This window comes from Stenella coeruleoalba (genome assembly GCF_951394435.1).
Source record: "Stenella coeruleoalba genome assembly, chromosome: 1".
Lineage (NCBI taxonomy): Eukaryota > Metazoa > Chordata > Mammalia > Artiodactyla > Delphinidae > Stenella > Stenella coeruleoalba.
This window is the reverse complement of record NC_137169.1, coordinates 32,201,121-32,219,137: the sequence shown is the minus strand read 5'-3', so window position 1 is coordinate 32,219,137 and position 18,017 is coordinate 32,201,121. Positions and strand designations below refer to the sequence as shown.

Below are 18,017 nucleotides of genomic sequence, written 5' to 3'. Positions count from 1 at the left end.
AACTCTCATGTTGTGCATTTTTCTTCAGTCAACATAATACAGCCCCAAGAATATCACTCTTAACAGTTCCCTGATCTTTTTGTATATTTATTTTCTTTCTTTTTGCTTGTCAGTTCTTGGGCCTTTCAGTCAAAATCACTAGAAACACGTGAATATATAGATTAAAAAAGAGCTGTTTTAATGTAGGTTTTACATACCATAAAATTCACCAATTTCATGTGTACAACCCAATGATTTTTGGTAACTATAGAGTGCTGCAACCATCACCACAACACATGTACTTCTTGCAAAAATAGAGTTACTAGCTCTTCCTTTACAATATATAGAAAACATTTTTTGTGTCATTATATACAAATTTACCTTATCCTTTATAAAATCTGATTCACAATATTCCTTTGTACAGTGGATACACTTTAATTCACTTAACATATTCTCCATTTAAACAATTTCAATGTTTTTCCGAAAAAATATTTTTGAGCAGGGAACTAAAATGGTGAAAGTGGATTGAGATAATGAATCTGGAGGCAAATGAAAAAGGGTAAAATGGTGGGTGAGAGTTTCCTGCAGTAACCCAGCTCTAAGATTAGACCAGGAAGTGGCAGTGGCTTTTTCCATCACTCTTGCATCCTTCAGATGCTCTTGTCAGTCTGCAAGCTCTGCTATTTCTAAAAAACAGGTAGCTTTCCTGTCTACCTTAGCTCATAACAGTCCTTCTCCCGCATTTCATCTTTGCCTGTTCAAGTCCTATCTTTCCTTCATGATAGAGAATACCACACTGCCATGATTAACCCTGGAAATTATCCCTCCCCTTCAATTTCTGATAGAGAGCTGAGTCCTTCCTTCTTTTCTTCCTTCCACAAAGTACTTTTCTTCCAAAGGCAGTGCAATGCAGAGGTTAAGAGCAAAGACTTTGGATCCGCCAATTTACTCTCTGTGAACTTGGTTCCAAACCCAAATGCTCAGCGCCTCAGTGTCCCGACCCATAAAATGGGGAGAAGTGTATTCGGCGTTGTTACGAGGATTAAATCAGATACCAGATGTAAAGCGCTTAGAATAGTGTTTGATGCGTAGGAAGCGCTGAATAAATGTTGGCTTGCGTTTGATTCCTGCGGGCGGTCTGTTCGCTAGGGTAACACTCCAGGACAGACACTAGTCCGCGCAGCTTCCCATGCGGAGATGCGGAGGCTGCGGCCCAGCCCCTCCCGCGCCAGGCCCAGGAGAGGGGAGCGCGGTCATGTGATTGAGTCAAGATGGCGTCGTCCAGTTCGTTGTGGCTCTTGGCTCTCGCTTTCCTGCCGGTGTCCTGCGCTTCCCTGGCGCTGGGGCATCTTGACCCGCCGGCCCCGCTGCCTCTGGTGATCTGGCATGGGATGGGTAAGTGAAGGAGGGAGTGAGAAGAGAGTCAAAAGGTTTTGGCGACTCCTTCCCTCTCCAAACCTGTGTTCGCTTCTGCAAAGTGCAAGTGTGGAGGGCGAGGACCGTGGTCACACAGCACCCGGCAGTCCCCACGGTTTAGGATTTGGGGGTTACTCTGCATGGGAAAGGGAGATGCGGAAGGAGCTGTCTTTTGGTGAGCGCTCACAGAGCGGTGTGCACTGCGGTAGGGTTTTACGTGGTGTCCTGGTTTAATCCCCATGGCAGCGGCGTCCGGGTGCAGCATCAGACGCTTGCTCGGGGAAGGCTGGGCTGTGGCTGCATGACCGGGGCATCCATCCTTTTGTTCATTCACACATTGAAGAGATTTGTTAGGCACCAGTAGTTCATTTGACACATAGTTATTGAATACCTACTGGATGCTGAGGATACAGCAGTGAACGAAATAGACTAAATTCTTTGCTCTTTTAGAACTTTCCAGTGGGAGAGACAGACTATAATATAATATAATAATATAATGTAATATAATATGTTAAATGGTGATATGCGCAATGGAGAAAAATAAAGCAGAGAGGGGGATAGAGACTGCAAGTGGGGGCTTGCAGTTTTACAGAGCAAGGTCAGGAAAGGATTCACTGAGAAAGTGACACCTGAACAAAGACCTGAAGTCGATGAGGGAAGATGCTGTGTGAATATCTGGTGGAAGAAACAGCAGATGCAAAGGCCATGAGGCAGAAGTATGTCAGGTATGGTGGTATGTTCAAGGAACAGCATTCAGGTCATTGTAGCTGGAAGAAAATAGGTGTTTAGTTCAGAGATGGGAGGGGGATGGGGGTGGCCTGCTGATGTTGTTGGGCCTACTAAGGCTACTGTAGGAACTTTGGCTAGAATGAGATGGGAAGTTCTCGTGGGTTTTGAGCAGATGAGTGACATGGTCTGATTTGCACTTTAAAAGCACTCTAGTTGCTATATTGAGAATAGATTGTAGGGGGTCGTGGATCTTTGCAAGGAGAAAAGTTAGGAAGCTTTTGCAGTAATCTAAACAAGAGGTGATGGTAACTTGAAACAGTTTAGTAATAGAGGAGATGTTGAGAAGTGGTCAAAGTTTGGATATAGTTTGAAGATGGAACCAACGGGATTTGATAACAGGTTAGATGTGGGATGAGAAAGGAGTCAAGGATGATTCCATGGGTTTTGGCCTGGACAGTGAGAAGGATGACGTTGTCATTTTACCAAAATGGGGAAGCCTGTAGGGTGAGCAAATTTGGGATGAAAACCAAGAGTCTGCTTTTGGACTTACTAAATTTGAGTTGTTTGTTACACATCCAGGAGATGTAGAGGCATTTGGAGTGTGGAGTCCAAGACAGATACAGGCTGGAGATTAAAGTTGGGAGCCTTTGGCATATGGCTGGCATTTAAAGCCATGGAACTGGGCGAGATCACCTAGGGAGTGAGTGTACACAGAGGAGGGAAGAGGTCTAAAGACCGAGACCTGAAGCAGTCAGGTCTGGAGGTTGAGGAGATGGGGAGGAATTAGCAAAGGAGACAGTGATGGAACGACTAGGGAGGCGGTAGAGTCAGGAGAGGGCAGAGTCCTGGAAGCCACGTGAAAATGTTTCAAGAGGAAGGGAGTAAAAAACTGTGAGATGTTGATGACAGGTCCAATAAGATGAGGGCTGAGAATTGGTTATTGGATTTAGGAATAGGAAGATCACTAATGACCTTGACAAAAGCACTTTTAGGGGAGTGGTGAGAGTGAGAGCCTTTTTGAAATGGCTTAAAGGAAAATGTTCAGAGTGGAATTAGAGTCAGTAAATAGAGACAGTTCTTTCAAGGCTCTGTGCCAGGGCCTGGGGCTACTACAGTGGAGTTAAAGGAGAACAGGGGAGCTCCGTGCCCTCCCAGAGCACAGTCACTCCGTATGGGAGGCAGTTAAGTAACCCACAATTATAGTTTAGTGCAAGAAATCAAAGATGCTTGAGGCCTTTTCCTTCTTTAAAAACAAATTCTTAAGCTTATTCTCAGGTTGAAAATGGGATGATTAAATTCAAAATGGAAAATGATCTCAGCCCAGTTCTCCCACTCAGCGGCCACTTTGCTTCCTATTCTTAGTTCTGGTTCCTTGAAACAGGAAAAAAAAAAAAAGCAAAATGTAAGTTCAAGGCCAGCACTTACATGAACGCAAGAGTTAGCACCTCCTTAAATTTTGTGTCCTAGGCGCTTTACTTGTCTTACTGTAGTCCTGGCCCTAAAGAGAAATCAGATTCCAAAGTGTTTTTGAGTCTATTAACCCCAAATGTTCTAGATGATAAGGGAATCTGCACCCCTGCTTATTTTCAGTTGTGAATTTGGTGTCCCCATTATATTGTGTGGGCTTTTGAAGTTTGTTATTACCTGATGAACATGAGCTGAACTCTCTTTTTGTTGTTGCTGAGGTGAAATTCATATAACATACAATTAACCATGTCAAAGTATACAATTCAGTGACATTTAGTGTATTCACGTTGTGCAATCACCACTTCTCTCTAGTTTCAAAACTTTTTCATCAAAAAAAATTAATTAAAAAGAAAAATAAATAAATCAACTCATTTCCTGGGAAAAAAAAACAAAAAACTTTTTCATCACCCCAGAAAATACCTGTACCCATTAAGGAATCACTCTTCATCTCCCACTTCCCATCATCCCCAGGAAATGTTCAGTCTGCTTTCTGTTTCAATGGATTTGCCTACTCTGGATGTATCATATAAAAGGAATTATACGATATGTTACCTTTTGTCTCTGGCTTATTTCACTTATAATAATGTTTTCGAGGTTCATCCACATTGTAGCATGTGTCAATACTTTGTTCCTTTTTATGGTGGAATAATATTTTATTGTATATATGTACCACAATTGTTTATCCAGTCATCCATTGATGGACATTTGGGTGTTTTCCACCTTTTAGCTATTACAAATAATGCTGCTTTAGTCTTCTACAAATCTCTGTAGGGACATAACGTTTTCACATCTCTTGGGTATGTATCCAGAAGTGAAACTGATGTGTCATATGGTCATTGTATGTTTAAATTTTTGAGGAACCATCAAATTGTTTTCATGGTGGCTGCACCATATTACATTTCCACCAGCAATGTAAAGGGTTCCTATTTCTCCCTATCTTTGTCAACACGTGTTATTTTCCATTTTTAAATGAATTAATTTAAAAAAAAATTAAAGCCATCCTACTAGTTGTGCAGTGGTATCTCATTGTGATTTTGATTTGCATTTCCTTAATGACCACTGATGTTGAACATATTTTCATGTGCTTGTTGGCCATTTGTGTGTCTTCTTTGGAGAGATGTCTGTTCATGTCCTTTTCCCATTTTAATTAGATTGTCTTCTTGTTGTGGAGTTGTAGAGTTCTTTGTATATTCCACGTATTAAACCCTTATCAAGTATATGTTTTGCAAGTATTTTCTCCCATTCTGTATGTTGTCTTTTCACATTTTCATTAATGCCTTTAAAGCACAGAAGTTTTTTTAAAAAAATAATGTTTTTTTTACTCATGAGTTTCCATGATTGCCTTTGTTTTCTAGGAGACAGCTGTTGTAATCCCTTAAGCATGGGCGCTGTTAAGAAAATGGTCGAGAAGAAAATACCTGGAATTTATGTCTTGTCTTTAGAGATTGGGAAGACCCTGGTAGAGGTGAGGCCCCTCACGGCTCTGTTCCTTTGAAGGTTTGCTGACTGATTTCATAGAATATACGATTAAGATGCTTAACCTTGTATTTTTAGCAGCAGATCATACAGTGATACTTTAGTTCTTGAGTGGCTTCTGTGAGGGTACCAACCTAAACAAGTTTGCTCTTAGAGAAGGTGCCAGTGATAGTTTTCAGCCCCATCCTTTCACTTCTCGTGGCTCTTCTTTTAGGATGTGGAGAACAGCTTCTTTTTGAATGTCAACTCCCAAGTAACAACGGTGTGTCAGATTCTTGCTAAGGATCCTAAATTGCAGCAAGGCTACAATGCTATGGGATTCTCCCAGGGAGGCCAATTTCTGTAAGTCCCTTTTTGTTATATCACTTACATGGAACTGATTTTTTTTCCCTTTGATTCAGATAGATCTACCCATTCAGTTCTTTTGGAATCTTCACCTATTTTGGAAGGGAAACTCTTCTAAAATATCCCCATGGAAGAAGTTCTATGGAGCTTAACTTATTTTCTGTGAAGGAATAAAGATTTGATTGGTTGTATCAGAGGAAAGTCCTGAAACTTTGTGGCTTTGGGGAGCCACAGAGGATTAAGTAGCTTAATCTGGAAAGCTAATTGTTTTTGTCTTTGTTTTTTTTTAAAGGAGAAAAGCTGTGGTTTTCTTTTTTTTTGAAGATGTTGGGCGTAGGAGTTTATTAATTAATTACTTTATTTTTGCTGTGTTGGGTCTTCGTTTCTGTGCGAGGGCTTCCTCTAGTTGTGGCAAGCGGGGGCCACTCTTCGTCGCGGTGCGCGGGCCTCTCACTATCGTGGCCTCTCTTGTTGCGGAGCACAGGCTCCAGACATGCAGGCTCAGTAGTTGTGGCTCACGGGCCTAGTTGCTCCACGGCATGTGGGATCCTCCCAGACCAGGGCTCGAACCCGTGTCCCCTGCATTAGCAGGCAGATTCTCAACCACTGCGCCACCAGGGAAGCCCTGGGAAGTTAATTGTTGATGATACATTTCCATCTGACAGTTGGAACTGATAATCCTTTTTTTTCTCCAGGAGGGCAGTGGCTCAGAGATGCCCATCACCTCCTATGATCAATCTCATATCAGTTGGGGGACAACATCAAGGTAACTTTGTCCCCTTTGCCTAAAAAATTCTAGCAGCTCTATTTGTACAAGAAGTCAGCCATCCTTGCAAAAATCCTGTTTTTCTAATTTATAGTAAATTAGCCAGGAGAGGTGATGAAATAGGATTCCAGAGGCCTGGAACACAGGTGAATCATTAGGTTACCACCTACTTCTCTCTAATTTAATTGACATGATTTCATGGAGGTGAGGTGGTTGCAGCCATGTAACAGGTGGTGGTTTAGGAGTTAGGAAAGTCCAACAACCTTTCCTTTTTTTTTCTTTAAAAAATTTATTTATTTGTTTGTTTGTTTGTTTTTGGCTGCATTGGGTCTTCGTTGCTGTGTGGGCTTTTTTCTAGTTGCGGCGAGCAGTGCTACTCTTTGTTGCAGTGAGCAGGCTCCTCATTGTGGTGGCTTCTCTTGTTGTGGAGCACGGGCTCTAGGCGCGTGGGCTTCAGTAGTTGCGGCATGCTGTCTCAGTAGTTGTGGCGTGTGGGCTCAGTAGTTGTGGCTCGCAGGCTGTAGAGCGCAGGCTCAGTAGTTGTGGCGCACGGGCTTAGTTGCTCCACGGCATGTGGGGTCCTCCTGGACCAGGACTCGAACCCGTGTCCCCTGCGCTGGCAGGCGGATTCTTAACCACCGTGCCTCCAGGGAAGTCCCCCAACAACCTTTCCTGTTTTCTGACATGGGTGATGTCCTACTGAATTTAGACTTAGGCAAAGAATAGTGTCTAGGCTTTTTGTTAATTTTATAATTAACAGTAGAGATTAAATCTTTCAAAAAACAACAGGTTTGCTATTTAGACAGAATTATTTACTTTTGGGGGAAGATGTGTCTTTGGGATAGAACGTTATCTCTCTTCTGATGGATATAGCTGTTAGCTGGTAGGGTGTAGGAACAGACGGATTCTCCTTATAATCAGGAAACTGGCTTCACCCAATTAACGGTTACTGATGGGCAAGTAATTCGGTATTGTAGGTCTGTTTCACAGATGAGGGAAACTAAAATAAGACCCTGCCCATCTTGTGGGAATTTTTCAGAGGATGAAATGAAATAATAGGTAGGAAGATACTTTTTTAAAGTACACGTATTATTTAAATGCAAGTTGGTAGGAACAGCTTTATCATTCATTCATTGATTCTACAAATAGTTATTAAAAACCTAGAAACAAGACAGACAAGGTTTCTGCCTTCATGGAACTTCCATTCTAGTGCGGGGGGGAGAATAGACATGAAATAGGTAAACAAAATAAATACAGATAATGGTAACTATGATAAAGAAAGAAAAATAGGATAATAGGAAGAATGGTGGCTGTATTGGTGAAAGGTGTGGGCTCTGGAGCCAAACTGCCTGTGTTCATATCCTGGCTCCATCACTTACTGTCTAACCTTGGACAAGGTATCTAACCTCTCTGTTTGAAAGTTTCCTTAAAAAAGGAAAAAAAAGTTTCCTATCTGTAATATGGTGCAAATGATTCTACTCTACAGGGTGGTTATGAGGATTAAATTAATTATTGCCAATATATGCTTAGAACTGGTATGTCTGGTATCCCCCAAAATGTTATTAATGAGGATGATGAGGATGCAAGTATAATTGGGGGAGGGGAAGGAACTGGGGTCGGGCACTGCTTGAGTTAGGGCACTCAGGTATGACTTCTCTAAACCAAGACCCAAGAGATGAGAATGAGTCCAGCCATTGAAGAGTAAGAGAAATACATACTCCAGAGAGAAGCAGATGCAAAGGTCCTGAGGCAGAAAAGAGTGTGGGAACACCAGGAGGAAGCTGGTTGTAGTATTAATTCTCAAAACATTATTTTCTTGAGGAATAAATGAACAAGATCAGGGTCTAGTTCTGGTTTTGTTTCTTGCAATGCCCTGCACATAGTAGGTATTCAGTACATGACTACTGAAGGCATGGATGTTTGTCTTCTACTACTATAGGTGTTTTTGGACTCCCTCGGTGCCCAGGAGAGAGCTCTCACATCTGTGACTTGATCAGAAAAACACTGAATGCTGGAGCTTACAACAAAGCTATACAAGAACGGTATGTATGGTTAGCTGAAAAGGATACAGAACTGTCACTAATGAAAATATCATGCTCACTTTCATGCTAACCGTGATTCTAGGAGTAGTTGCTAGTGATTTTCAAATGAGATATTTATTGTAAATATGTCTGTACTACCTGCTTCATTTTATTGTAAACCTAAAACTGCTCTAATATTAATTTAAAGGAAAGGAAGACATTTTTTCTATAAAAGAAGACTGTAATTACAACAATTTTTTTTTTTTTTTACTTTTCGGCCATGCCACGAGGCGTATGGGATCTTAGTTCCCCAACCAGGGATTGAACCCTGGTCCCCAGCAATGGAAGTGCAGAGTCTTAACCGCTGGACCACTAGGGAAGTCCCCACAACATTACATTTTCATCTGTAAAAATAAAACCAAAAAAGCCTTTAGAAAGTAGTAGGCTCAAGGAATTGCTGTTAATATTTGGAGGACAGATTCTTTCTGTTGTCAGCAATGAGGGGTTAGCTTCCTATGTCAATGTCCTTAGCTACCTGTGTTTGGGTATTTAAAAATATACAAGATCACTTTCAGAGTGTGTTCTCCTTCAGTTGTTTCCAAACTTAAATTATACATCAGACCCCCTGGGAAATTCATTAAAAATGAATTCTAGGGCTCCATCCCTAGAAATTTGAATTCAGTAGGTCTGGAGTATTCTGGGTGATAACTGAGATTTGGGATTAACTTGTATGGTTTTGGTATCTATCCTATGGGTCTTCCAAGTGTATGATTCTTGTTTGATAGCAGCTTTTCAGTACAACACTTCCTTGAAGGCCTGTCCAAGGGTACAGCCTTGTGAATGACTGGCCTGTAGAAAAGACCTGCAGCTAGCTCTCTTTTCCTTTCCTACCCATTGGCTGACTACACGTGTAGCCACAAAGCTGTCTTGGGTCAACAGTGCCACCTGATGGTCAGTGAAGGAAACTAAGAGACTTTATATCTCCACCTCCTACCCACTCAGGCAACTCAAACCACTGCTAAGCTTTACCCCTTCCCTGGTTTGACTAGTCACAGCTTGGTTATTTATGTCCAAATATTCTCTGTTCTCATGGGTATGTATGATCTGTTTAAGCTACATTGTTCTTTATTCTTTACTCTTTATTTTTCTAACTATTGCCCAGATGCCTCAGAAAGAATCCACCCTTTTCTTTCTTTGTGTTTCCTTCTTTGGTGAACCAAACACAATTGGGATTATTATTGACTGTAGAGGAGCAGTCAGCTGGGGGGTGGGGGGACAGTGACACCTGAATACTGATTAAAAGTGGTACATGGATGTGTTTATCTTCACTTCCTTCTTAACCTTTAATAAACTGGTAGCAAAAGAATAAAAAGTGATAAACCCACAAGGGCAAAGAGAACAGGAGAGGAGAGAAGAGATAATAAAAGACGTCAACATTTTTTTTTAAAGACAGAAAGCAAATTAATGAGTGATAACTGTTTTAGTAGAGAAGAAAATTCTGAAACCTTTATGTCTGTGGAGGGATACACTGACAAGAAGGAACCAGCTTCACTTTTTACAGTCCCAGAAAGACTCAGGAATTAGATGCCTAAGATACCTTGGAAGGTAGAGTAAGTGCATGGGACTTTTTGTTGAAAATCTATATAAACAATGATCAAACTCCTTAGTTCCCTGAAATGCACGTCCAAGTGACTGCTCCTCCTCCACCCTGACAAGAGAAGCCAAATTTATTTTCTGGAGCAGTTTGACTAAAGAAGTACCAGGGGAGCTTCCCTGGTGGCGCAGTGGTTGAGAGTCCGCCTGCCGATGCAGGGGACACGGGTTCGTGCCCTGGTCCAGGAAGATCCCACATGCCGCGGAGTGGCTGGGCCCATGAGCCATGGACACTGAGCCTGCGCGTCCGGAGCCTGTGCTCCGCAACGGGAGAGGCCACAACAGTGAGAGGCCCGCGTACCGCAAAAAAAAAAAAAAAAAAAAGTACCAGGGGAATTCCCTGGCCGTCCAGTGGTTAGGACTCCATGCTTCTACTGCAGGGGGTATGGGTTTGATCCCTGGTCGGAGAACTAAGACCCCGCATGCCATGTCACATGGCCACAAAACAAAAAAAATTAATTAAAAAAAAAAAAAAGTAGTACCAGACTTCGAGATAACAAGCACCTAACAGTGGTAAGACACCATATTGAAAACCCACCCCGTCCCATTCTGCTCCTAGAATGATAGCAGCCAGGCTTATTACCTGCTAGGCAGAAGTTTGACGGATCCCTCTCTGAAAACACTGATTGGTCCCAGAGAAAAGACCTATAGGTTCATGTTTTGGAATCCTTTAAGAAGTTAGGACGTAGTCAAGCCACCAGTAGATAAGCTCTGTTCTTGCGTGAAGAACTTTCAGTCAGCTTCTTTAAATATGAACAGTGAGCCAAGGACCCCCAGTCAGACATCTGGGGAAAGCTTCCAAAATGAAAGACCAAAACAAGCAAAAAGTAACTTGGAAGAAACAGATGGCAATTCAAGGAGCTGAAGAAAACCTTAAGGAAAAAAAAAAAAAGCCTGTATTATTATCTTCAGAGATAAGAGATCATCCATGATGCTAGAAGAGAATGCAAATAAAACCTTTCATCTGCTAGAAGAGAATGCAAGTAAAACCAGTCATCCGAGAGAAAGAGATCCTGGAAGCTAAAAATAAGATAACCAGAACAAAAATGTGTTAGCGGTATGGGAATATAAAGTTGAAGACATTTCTTGGAAATTAGAACAAAATCTCAATGAGGTAGAAAAAAGGGGGGAACGGGTAAAATTAGAGAAGCCGTTCAAGAAATTCAATACCTGCCTGATCGGAGTTTCAAAAAGAGAACAGAGGAAAGAGTGGATTGGAATTATCAAAGAAGTAATATGAGAACACTTCTCAGAACTATGGGACATGAGTTTCTACATCGAAAGGGCTCACCAAGTAGTCAGGGGTGAAAAAAGACCCACATCCAGGTATATTCCCGTGAAGTGTCAGAACACTGGGGGTAAAGGGCAGAGCCCCGTGAGGCCGCACACTGACTCCCTGACAGCAAAACTACTAGCTAGAAGGCAGTGGTGCAGTACCTTTGGCTTCTGAGAAAAAATGATTTCCAATGTAGAATTCTCTACTGAACCTGGAAGTAGCAATCAAATGTGAAGGGAAAATAAAAGACATGGCCTTCCATATTCTCTCTCTAGGGGGTTGTTGGAGAGGCTCAGCGCTACACTGTCCAGCTGTGTGGCCTTGGATGTCCTTGAGCCTACTTCTCACCTCCAGCACGAGGCTAATAGTGTTTTCCTGCAGGGTTGCTGTGAGGATTAGACCAATGGAGTGTGAAGCTCTCAGTGCAGCGCTCAGCTCGTAGTTAGTAGGCAGGGTTGGGCTGGTACCACTAGTGGTGCTGTGTTGAAAATATTTATTCAACTTTAGCTTTCTCTTTCCTTTATTTATAAGTATTGCAGTGGTTGTGTTGTCTCTAAGTTTTAGTCGCACTTAAAATACTTTGTTCATAATTTAATCAATTACTGAACTATTACTGTTTGCCAGGCCCCATTGTAAGTCTTGCAGATACAGTGGAGAATAAGACAATTAGGGTAACATGCTCTTGTAAATAAGACATTTAGGGTAACATACTCTGTTTACTTGGGGAAAGGGGGTCTCCAAGTAAACAGATGCACTAGATAACAGTGCTAAGCCCGTGGCAGAAAGAAACAGGGGGCAGCAATGGACAGTAATGGAGGAGGTGCCTACTTTGGACAGAACGGTCTTTGAAGAAAAGATATTTAAGCTGGGATCTCAACGACAAGAAGGAGCATAGGAGATGCTAAGAAAAAATGGATCAGGCAGAGGGAACCGAAGGCTCTGGTCCTTTGTCCCTTTGAAGTCTCTTGGTGGCCTGTGCAGAGGGGCATGCCCCGGGAGTGCTGACCGAAGTGCAGCTTGGTCACCTTTCTTTCTTTTCCTCCCACAGCCTGGTGCAAGCAGAATACTGGCACGACCCCATAAAGGAGGACATGTACCGCAACCACAGCATCTTCTTGGCAGATATCAATCAGGAGAGAGTAAGCACCCAGCCCAGGCTACCACAGATGTGCATTCATTTTCCTGTTCGGGGCATTATAAACAGATTAGCAGTGACCGTTTATTCAGAATATCCCAGGCAGAATATCCCAGGAAACAAGAAGTTCTGTCTTTTGGGAGGCGGTGCTTATGAGATTCAGTTCCTTTTAGGGAGGCTGAAATTCATGTGGCTTTCTTCCTGTAGGTTCTTCCTCTTTCCCAGTGTTGAAGCAGCAGGGTGAGCTCAGTAGGTGCTGGCTGGCTTACATGGAACTTCAGCTGCTGCCTTACTGAGGGAAGCCTTTCTAGTGGATCCTTTTTGGGTCGTATTTTCTCAGAAGAGTAATTTACTTAGAAGAGAGACTGCAGAGGGGACTGAGTGTGTCCCAAAGATGAGCATGCTTTGGGAGATTCTGGTAAACTAGATGGCTCAATTTATATCGGGCTTATCCGGAGGTTTAAAACAAACAAAAACAGAATTTGAAGGGGGGCGGTGGGAATAGAATAGTATAGCAGAACCACTCCGAGTTTGTAGTTTCTTATTTTGCCTTGGCTTTCTCTGGCTAGAAGCCTTGAACCTATGTGATGGGGGCCTTTGGAGTGCAGTGACGGATTCATGGTGGCACCAGTATGCCATGGTTGGTGGGAGCATTGTCAGTCAGATAGGATGGTAAGAAAAGGCTGTACCTGGTATATTCTGGGAAGGAAGCTAGAAAAGCAGCCCATACCATGGAGAAGAAACATGGTGGCCCAGGGTCAGGGAGACCAGAGTACTGAAAGGTTTTAATTCCCCACCTATAACCTGATGGTGGTGTCCCTGAGGTACTTACTGTTCGCCTTTTCTCCAGGGTGTCAATGAGTCCTACAAGAAAAACCTGATGGCCCTGAAGAAGTTTGTGATGGTGAAATTCCTCAACGATTCCATTGTGGACCCCGTGGATTCTGAGGTGAGATGCTGCTTAGGCCACAACATGCCAGGAGACCATCAGAATAAATGGCATTAAAACACAGCTGCATGACTTCCCTGGTGGTCCAGTGGTTAAGAATCCGCCTTCCAATGCAAGGGACGCAGGTTTGATCCCTGGTTGGGGAACTAAGATCCCACATGCCGCAGGGAAACTAAACCCGTGCACCGCAACTACTGATCCCATGTGCCCTGGAGCCCACGTGCCACAACTAGAGAAACCTGCACACCGCAACTAGAGAGAAGCCCGCAATGAAGAGCCCACGCGCCGCAACAAAGACCGAGTGCGGCGAAACTAAAAAAAGACAAGAAACAAACGAATAAAAGCCCACAGCTGCCTGCTGGGTAAAACTGTCAGTCCCTTTCACCCACCTTTGTGTAGAGCAGGGGTTCTGAGGTCTACAAATGGGACACTGAGGGTTGTAGCCCCCCAACTGCCCCAAATTGTGTGCAAACTTAGTTGACCCTTGAAAAACGTGGGGGTTAGGGACGCTGACCCTTCGCACAGGCAAAAATCTACATATGACTTATAGTCGGCCCTCAGCATCCACAGTATTGGAAAAAAATCCACGTATAAGTGGACCGGAGCAGTTCAAACCCGTGTTGTTCAAGGGTCAACTGTAGTTGCACCCTCTGAGGAAGGGTCTATAATTTTTATCAGATTTTCAGAGATCCGTGATCCAAAAAACGTTCAGAACTACGAGTCCAAAGTCTATAAATTCCTGAGGTTCACATTCAAGGTCTGCCTTGACCTGTCTTCGACCTGTCTTTCCAACTTAATCTTAACTTCATGACCGCTTCATATCCTCTCTCATCAAGCCATACTGTATTACTTGAAATGCCCCGGGCCTGGCATGTGCTTTTTCTTTTGTGTGTCTGTGTTCCTTGTTCATGCTTTTCAGTCTCTAAAACGCCCTTCTGTGGGCTTCTCCGCCTGACAAGCTTCTATTCAGCTGTCAAGGCCAATCTCAAATGTCACTTCCTCCATCCAGGATGCCACCCCTCTTCCAAGCAGAATTTGCTACCACCCACCTGCTTTTTTTTCGGTCGTGCCGCACAGCACGCGTGATCTTAGTTCTCAGACTAGGGATCGAACCCACGGCCCCTGCAGTGGAAGCGCAGAGTGCTAACCACTGCGCCGCCAGGGAATTGCCTTTGCTCCCTCTTTTAAAGAATCATCAGCCTCTGTTCTATCAGCATTCATCACATTGTGTCAGAGCACCAGGGACTAGCAAACTACACCTGTGGGCCAAATCCAGCCTGCCACATGCATTTGTATGGCCCACAAACTAAAAATGGTTTTTATTATTTGTAAATGGTAGAAAAAAGTCAAAAGAATATTTGATGATGTGAAAATTACATGAAATTCAAATGTCAATGTCTATAAATAAGGTTTCATTAGAATGCAGCCATATTCATTTCAGAAATATTGCCTGTGGCAGTTTTTGCATTACAATGGCAGCATTTAGTAGCTGCAACCACGTGGCCCTTAAATCTAAAATATTTTGTATTTGGTCTTTATGGAAGTTTGCTGACCCCCATGCTGAACAGTTAGTTGTTTCTGTGCATTGGACTAGAGCTTCTTGAAAACAGGGACTGTATACATATTCATCTTTGAATATTTAGACTTCAGCACAAGGATTTTCACAGAGTAGGTGCTCAATAATTGTAGGAAGCAGCAATTCTGGGGAGTTGGAAAGCTCTTTGGAATGATTAACTCATACCTCAGGACCCACACTTAAGAAGAGATGACTCAGGACACGCTGTTTTCCCTCCTTGCTGCAGTGTTAGGGTGTTCAGTTTGTTGGTAGTCTTAGCTACTAGCCAGTCTTAAACCAGTTTGGCAGTATATGCGCCATGTGTCTGATCTGACCTCATTTCTTCCTTCTCTCCTGCAGTGGTTTGGATTTTACAGAAGTGGCCAAGCCAAGGAAACCATTCCCTTACAGGAGAGCACCCTGTACACACAGGTAACTGGGGAAGAGAGGCGCAGTCCTTTTCAGCTCCTGCTTCCGGAAGCTGCTAGGTGCTTTGGTGACACACCTTGTCTTGTACACCCCAGCACAGCAGGTGCTCAAGAAGCGTCTGACTCGTGTCTGATGTGGACGAGGCTTGTTAGGCTGTTGATTGTTGCACTAGCTTATGAGGCATTGGTTTACCGAAGCCTACATCCTGAAGGTTGAAGGACCTGTACGTCATATGTTTTCAGGCATGTACAAGGGACACGTCATCTCTGACTCCTTCCTTCTGATAATAAGGTTTAGAACCAGCTTCCTTTGCTGAGGTGTAGTCCACTACAAATCCAAGAAGCCCCCACGCGTGACAGAAACATAGAGGGCTGTTACTTTAAAACAACAGATGCGCAAGTCCTGTTTTTAAATCAGGCACTGACACGGGGAGCTCCTCCTGCAGGAGACTAAGGAACAGAGCTGTGAATTTTGTTCAGCAGTAGGTCCTGTTTCTCAAGCACAGGTGGCAGCATTTCACCACCTCCAGTTCTGAGGCCTTCCGTACCCTTAAGGCTTTTATCTTGGGAGATACTCTCCCCGAAATGCAGAAGTGTTACATCTGAACCACTTGCCTTCTGTCTATTCAAATTCCTCCAAGTAATTTAAGAGGCCAATTGTCATCTCTTGGCTTTTCTCCTGCATCTGGTGCCCCATCTTGGGTGAGGTAAAAGGACAGGGAAGCTAGGATCTGTTAAGAGTTTTGGATATTACAACTAAGAACTTGTCAGGAACTCAAACTGATGGTAGCTACAGCAGAAGCAACATGCTGGCAGGCACCATCATAACTGCTCCTCTTCCCACCCATACTTGTTCGTCAGCACCCCAGCTGTGGGTCATGACATGTTCAGCTGCAGGATATGAAAGTGTCTGAGTTTTGTCATCTAAGGGTTGGATCTGTTGTAAGTTATCTAGCTAATGTTCTCTTGTCTTTAGCTCAGTCCCACTTAACTTGACATTTTGAGGCAGTTTTGTCCATGGCTTGCCCACTCATAGGTGGTCCTCCAGAAGCTTTGGGAAACATTTCAGAAAGCAGAATATAAAACTGTATAGAATAACCTCAATTGCACATACATTTTTAATGCATAGGAAAAAAACTGAAGGCAAGTATCCTTTTTGGCATTTTCAACAATACATCTAAATTTTAATACTCAAGAGAAAGGACTGCATTTTGAGAATATATCTCAAGTTAACTTTCTTTATGATTTCACTATGAAGCTTTTCATTAAGCCTCTTGATTAATTATGGCCTTTCTCTCTGCAGGACCGCCTGGGGCTAAAGGCAATGGACAACGCAGGACAGCTGGTGTTCCTGGCTCTCGAAGGGGACCATCTTCAACTGTCTGAAGCATGGTTTTATGCCCACATCATACCCTTCCTTGAGTGAAACCCTTGTAGTTTGCACCAGAGCTCAGGGAACCCCTCACACTTCCAAACCAGTTCCCTCCACGCCCAAGCCTGAGCTCAGATCCAGCTAGAAACTAATCCTTCTCTTGTCACCGTCTAACATGCCCTGCTTGGAAAGATCCAAGATAGGAATCTTATCCTTTGCCTCATCCTATTAGCATATGGTGTTGAATGCAAGTTTAATTAGCTAATAACCACGGAGATTATTTTACAACCCTTTGATGTGGTCAGAGTGTTTTAGGAATCAGGAGTTTGCTGCAGGTCAGTGGCAGAACTGTGCCCAGGCCCGGAAGAGACTAAACAAACTAAACCAATGAGATAGAGTCTAAGGCAGATGCCTTTCTCAGGAAAATGTACCCACATCTCAAGCCAAGGGGCCAGTACCCAGACCTAAGGTATTCACATAAATGCTTTCTCAGTTGTGCTGGTGGGGATTTGACCAGTGCTTGGAGAAGTATTGCTTGGATGATGTGTCCACATAATTTCTTGAGGCTGTCCTCCTCTTTGTGTTGCTTTCTGTGGTGTCTTAGCTATTATTAGACAAATTCGGGCAGCCCACCATCTTGCCTTGGTAGCACTTTTTTTTGTCTCCTCAGGTAGTGATGAATTTGTTGCTCTGTCACAAAAGGAGGGAACTAGCACCCAATTAGATTGCTTAAGGGAGGAAGTGTACATATTGCTTAACTTAGATGGGGCGGGGGAGGTTTAAAGAAAAATAGGAGGAGGTAGTTAGTTCTTTCCATTCCATCCTTGATGAACCTGCCCTTTCTAAATATGACTAGTGGTGTGGATTCTAGAGTCACTCTATTGCTGGCATTAGCAAAGAATGGGAGGAAAAATGCGAAGAGATCAGGCTTTCTAACTTCCATCTCAAAAATTTGAGATTACCGCACACTTCAAACTGCTTCTGATGTGTTCTGTGAAAAAACGAGTGCTCAAAAAGCTTAGGGAGTATTCCATATCCCTTTTCTCCTCTTGAAGATCAACCCACGTTAGAATATTAAGGACTCTGAAAATTCCTGTTACAGTAAAGAAAACTAACCTTAATCTACCGTTTCCCACGCTATTTGAGCATGGACGTCTTAACCTCCAATCCCTTATCCCATGAAAACCTAGCAACACTTTTTGGAAGATTGTTCTGCAGAATGCCAGTTTGCGGAAATGGGTAGCTATACTTGAGGGAAGCACTTTGTTAGTGCTGCAAAGTTTATCCTCTGTGATTTTTCTTTCACCTCTCTCAAGACTTTTCAACTAAGAGGATGAAAGGCAAGAAGTGGGGACGTGTGAAAATAATTTTATGAAGTTGTTTAAAATAAAGAGTAGTTTCTTATCCTTGGTGTCATTTTTCTTTTCGAAGTCCTTACATCTCTGTACAG

The 18,017-nt window shown here is 43.1% G+C and overlaps 1 protein-coding gene across 1 annotated transcript; it reads left to right on the top strand.

Moving 5' to 3' along the window:
* The first annotated feature begins 1,216 nt into the window (after positions 1-1,216).
* PPT1 (palmitoyl-protein thioesterase 1) lies at positions 1,217-17,966 on the top strand. Its single transcript, XM_079924693.1, has 9 exons — positions 1,217-1,374; positions 4,947-5,056; positions 5,282-5,409; positions 6,108-6,178; positions 8,118-8,220; positions 12,177-12,267; positions 13,114-13,212; positions 15,128-15,199; positions 16,499-17,966. Exons 1-9 carry the CDS (start codon positions 1,251-1,253, stop codon positions 16,619-16,621), a joined length of 921 nt encoding a protein of 306 aa, XP_079780819.1. The 5' UTR covers positions 1,217-1,250; the 3' UTR covers positions 16,622-17,966.
* Positions 17,967-18,017: the final 51 nt, after the last annotated feature.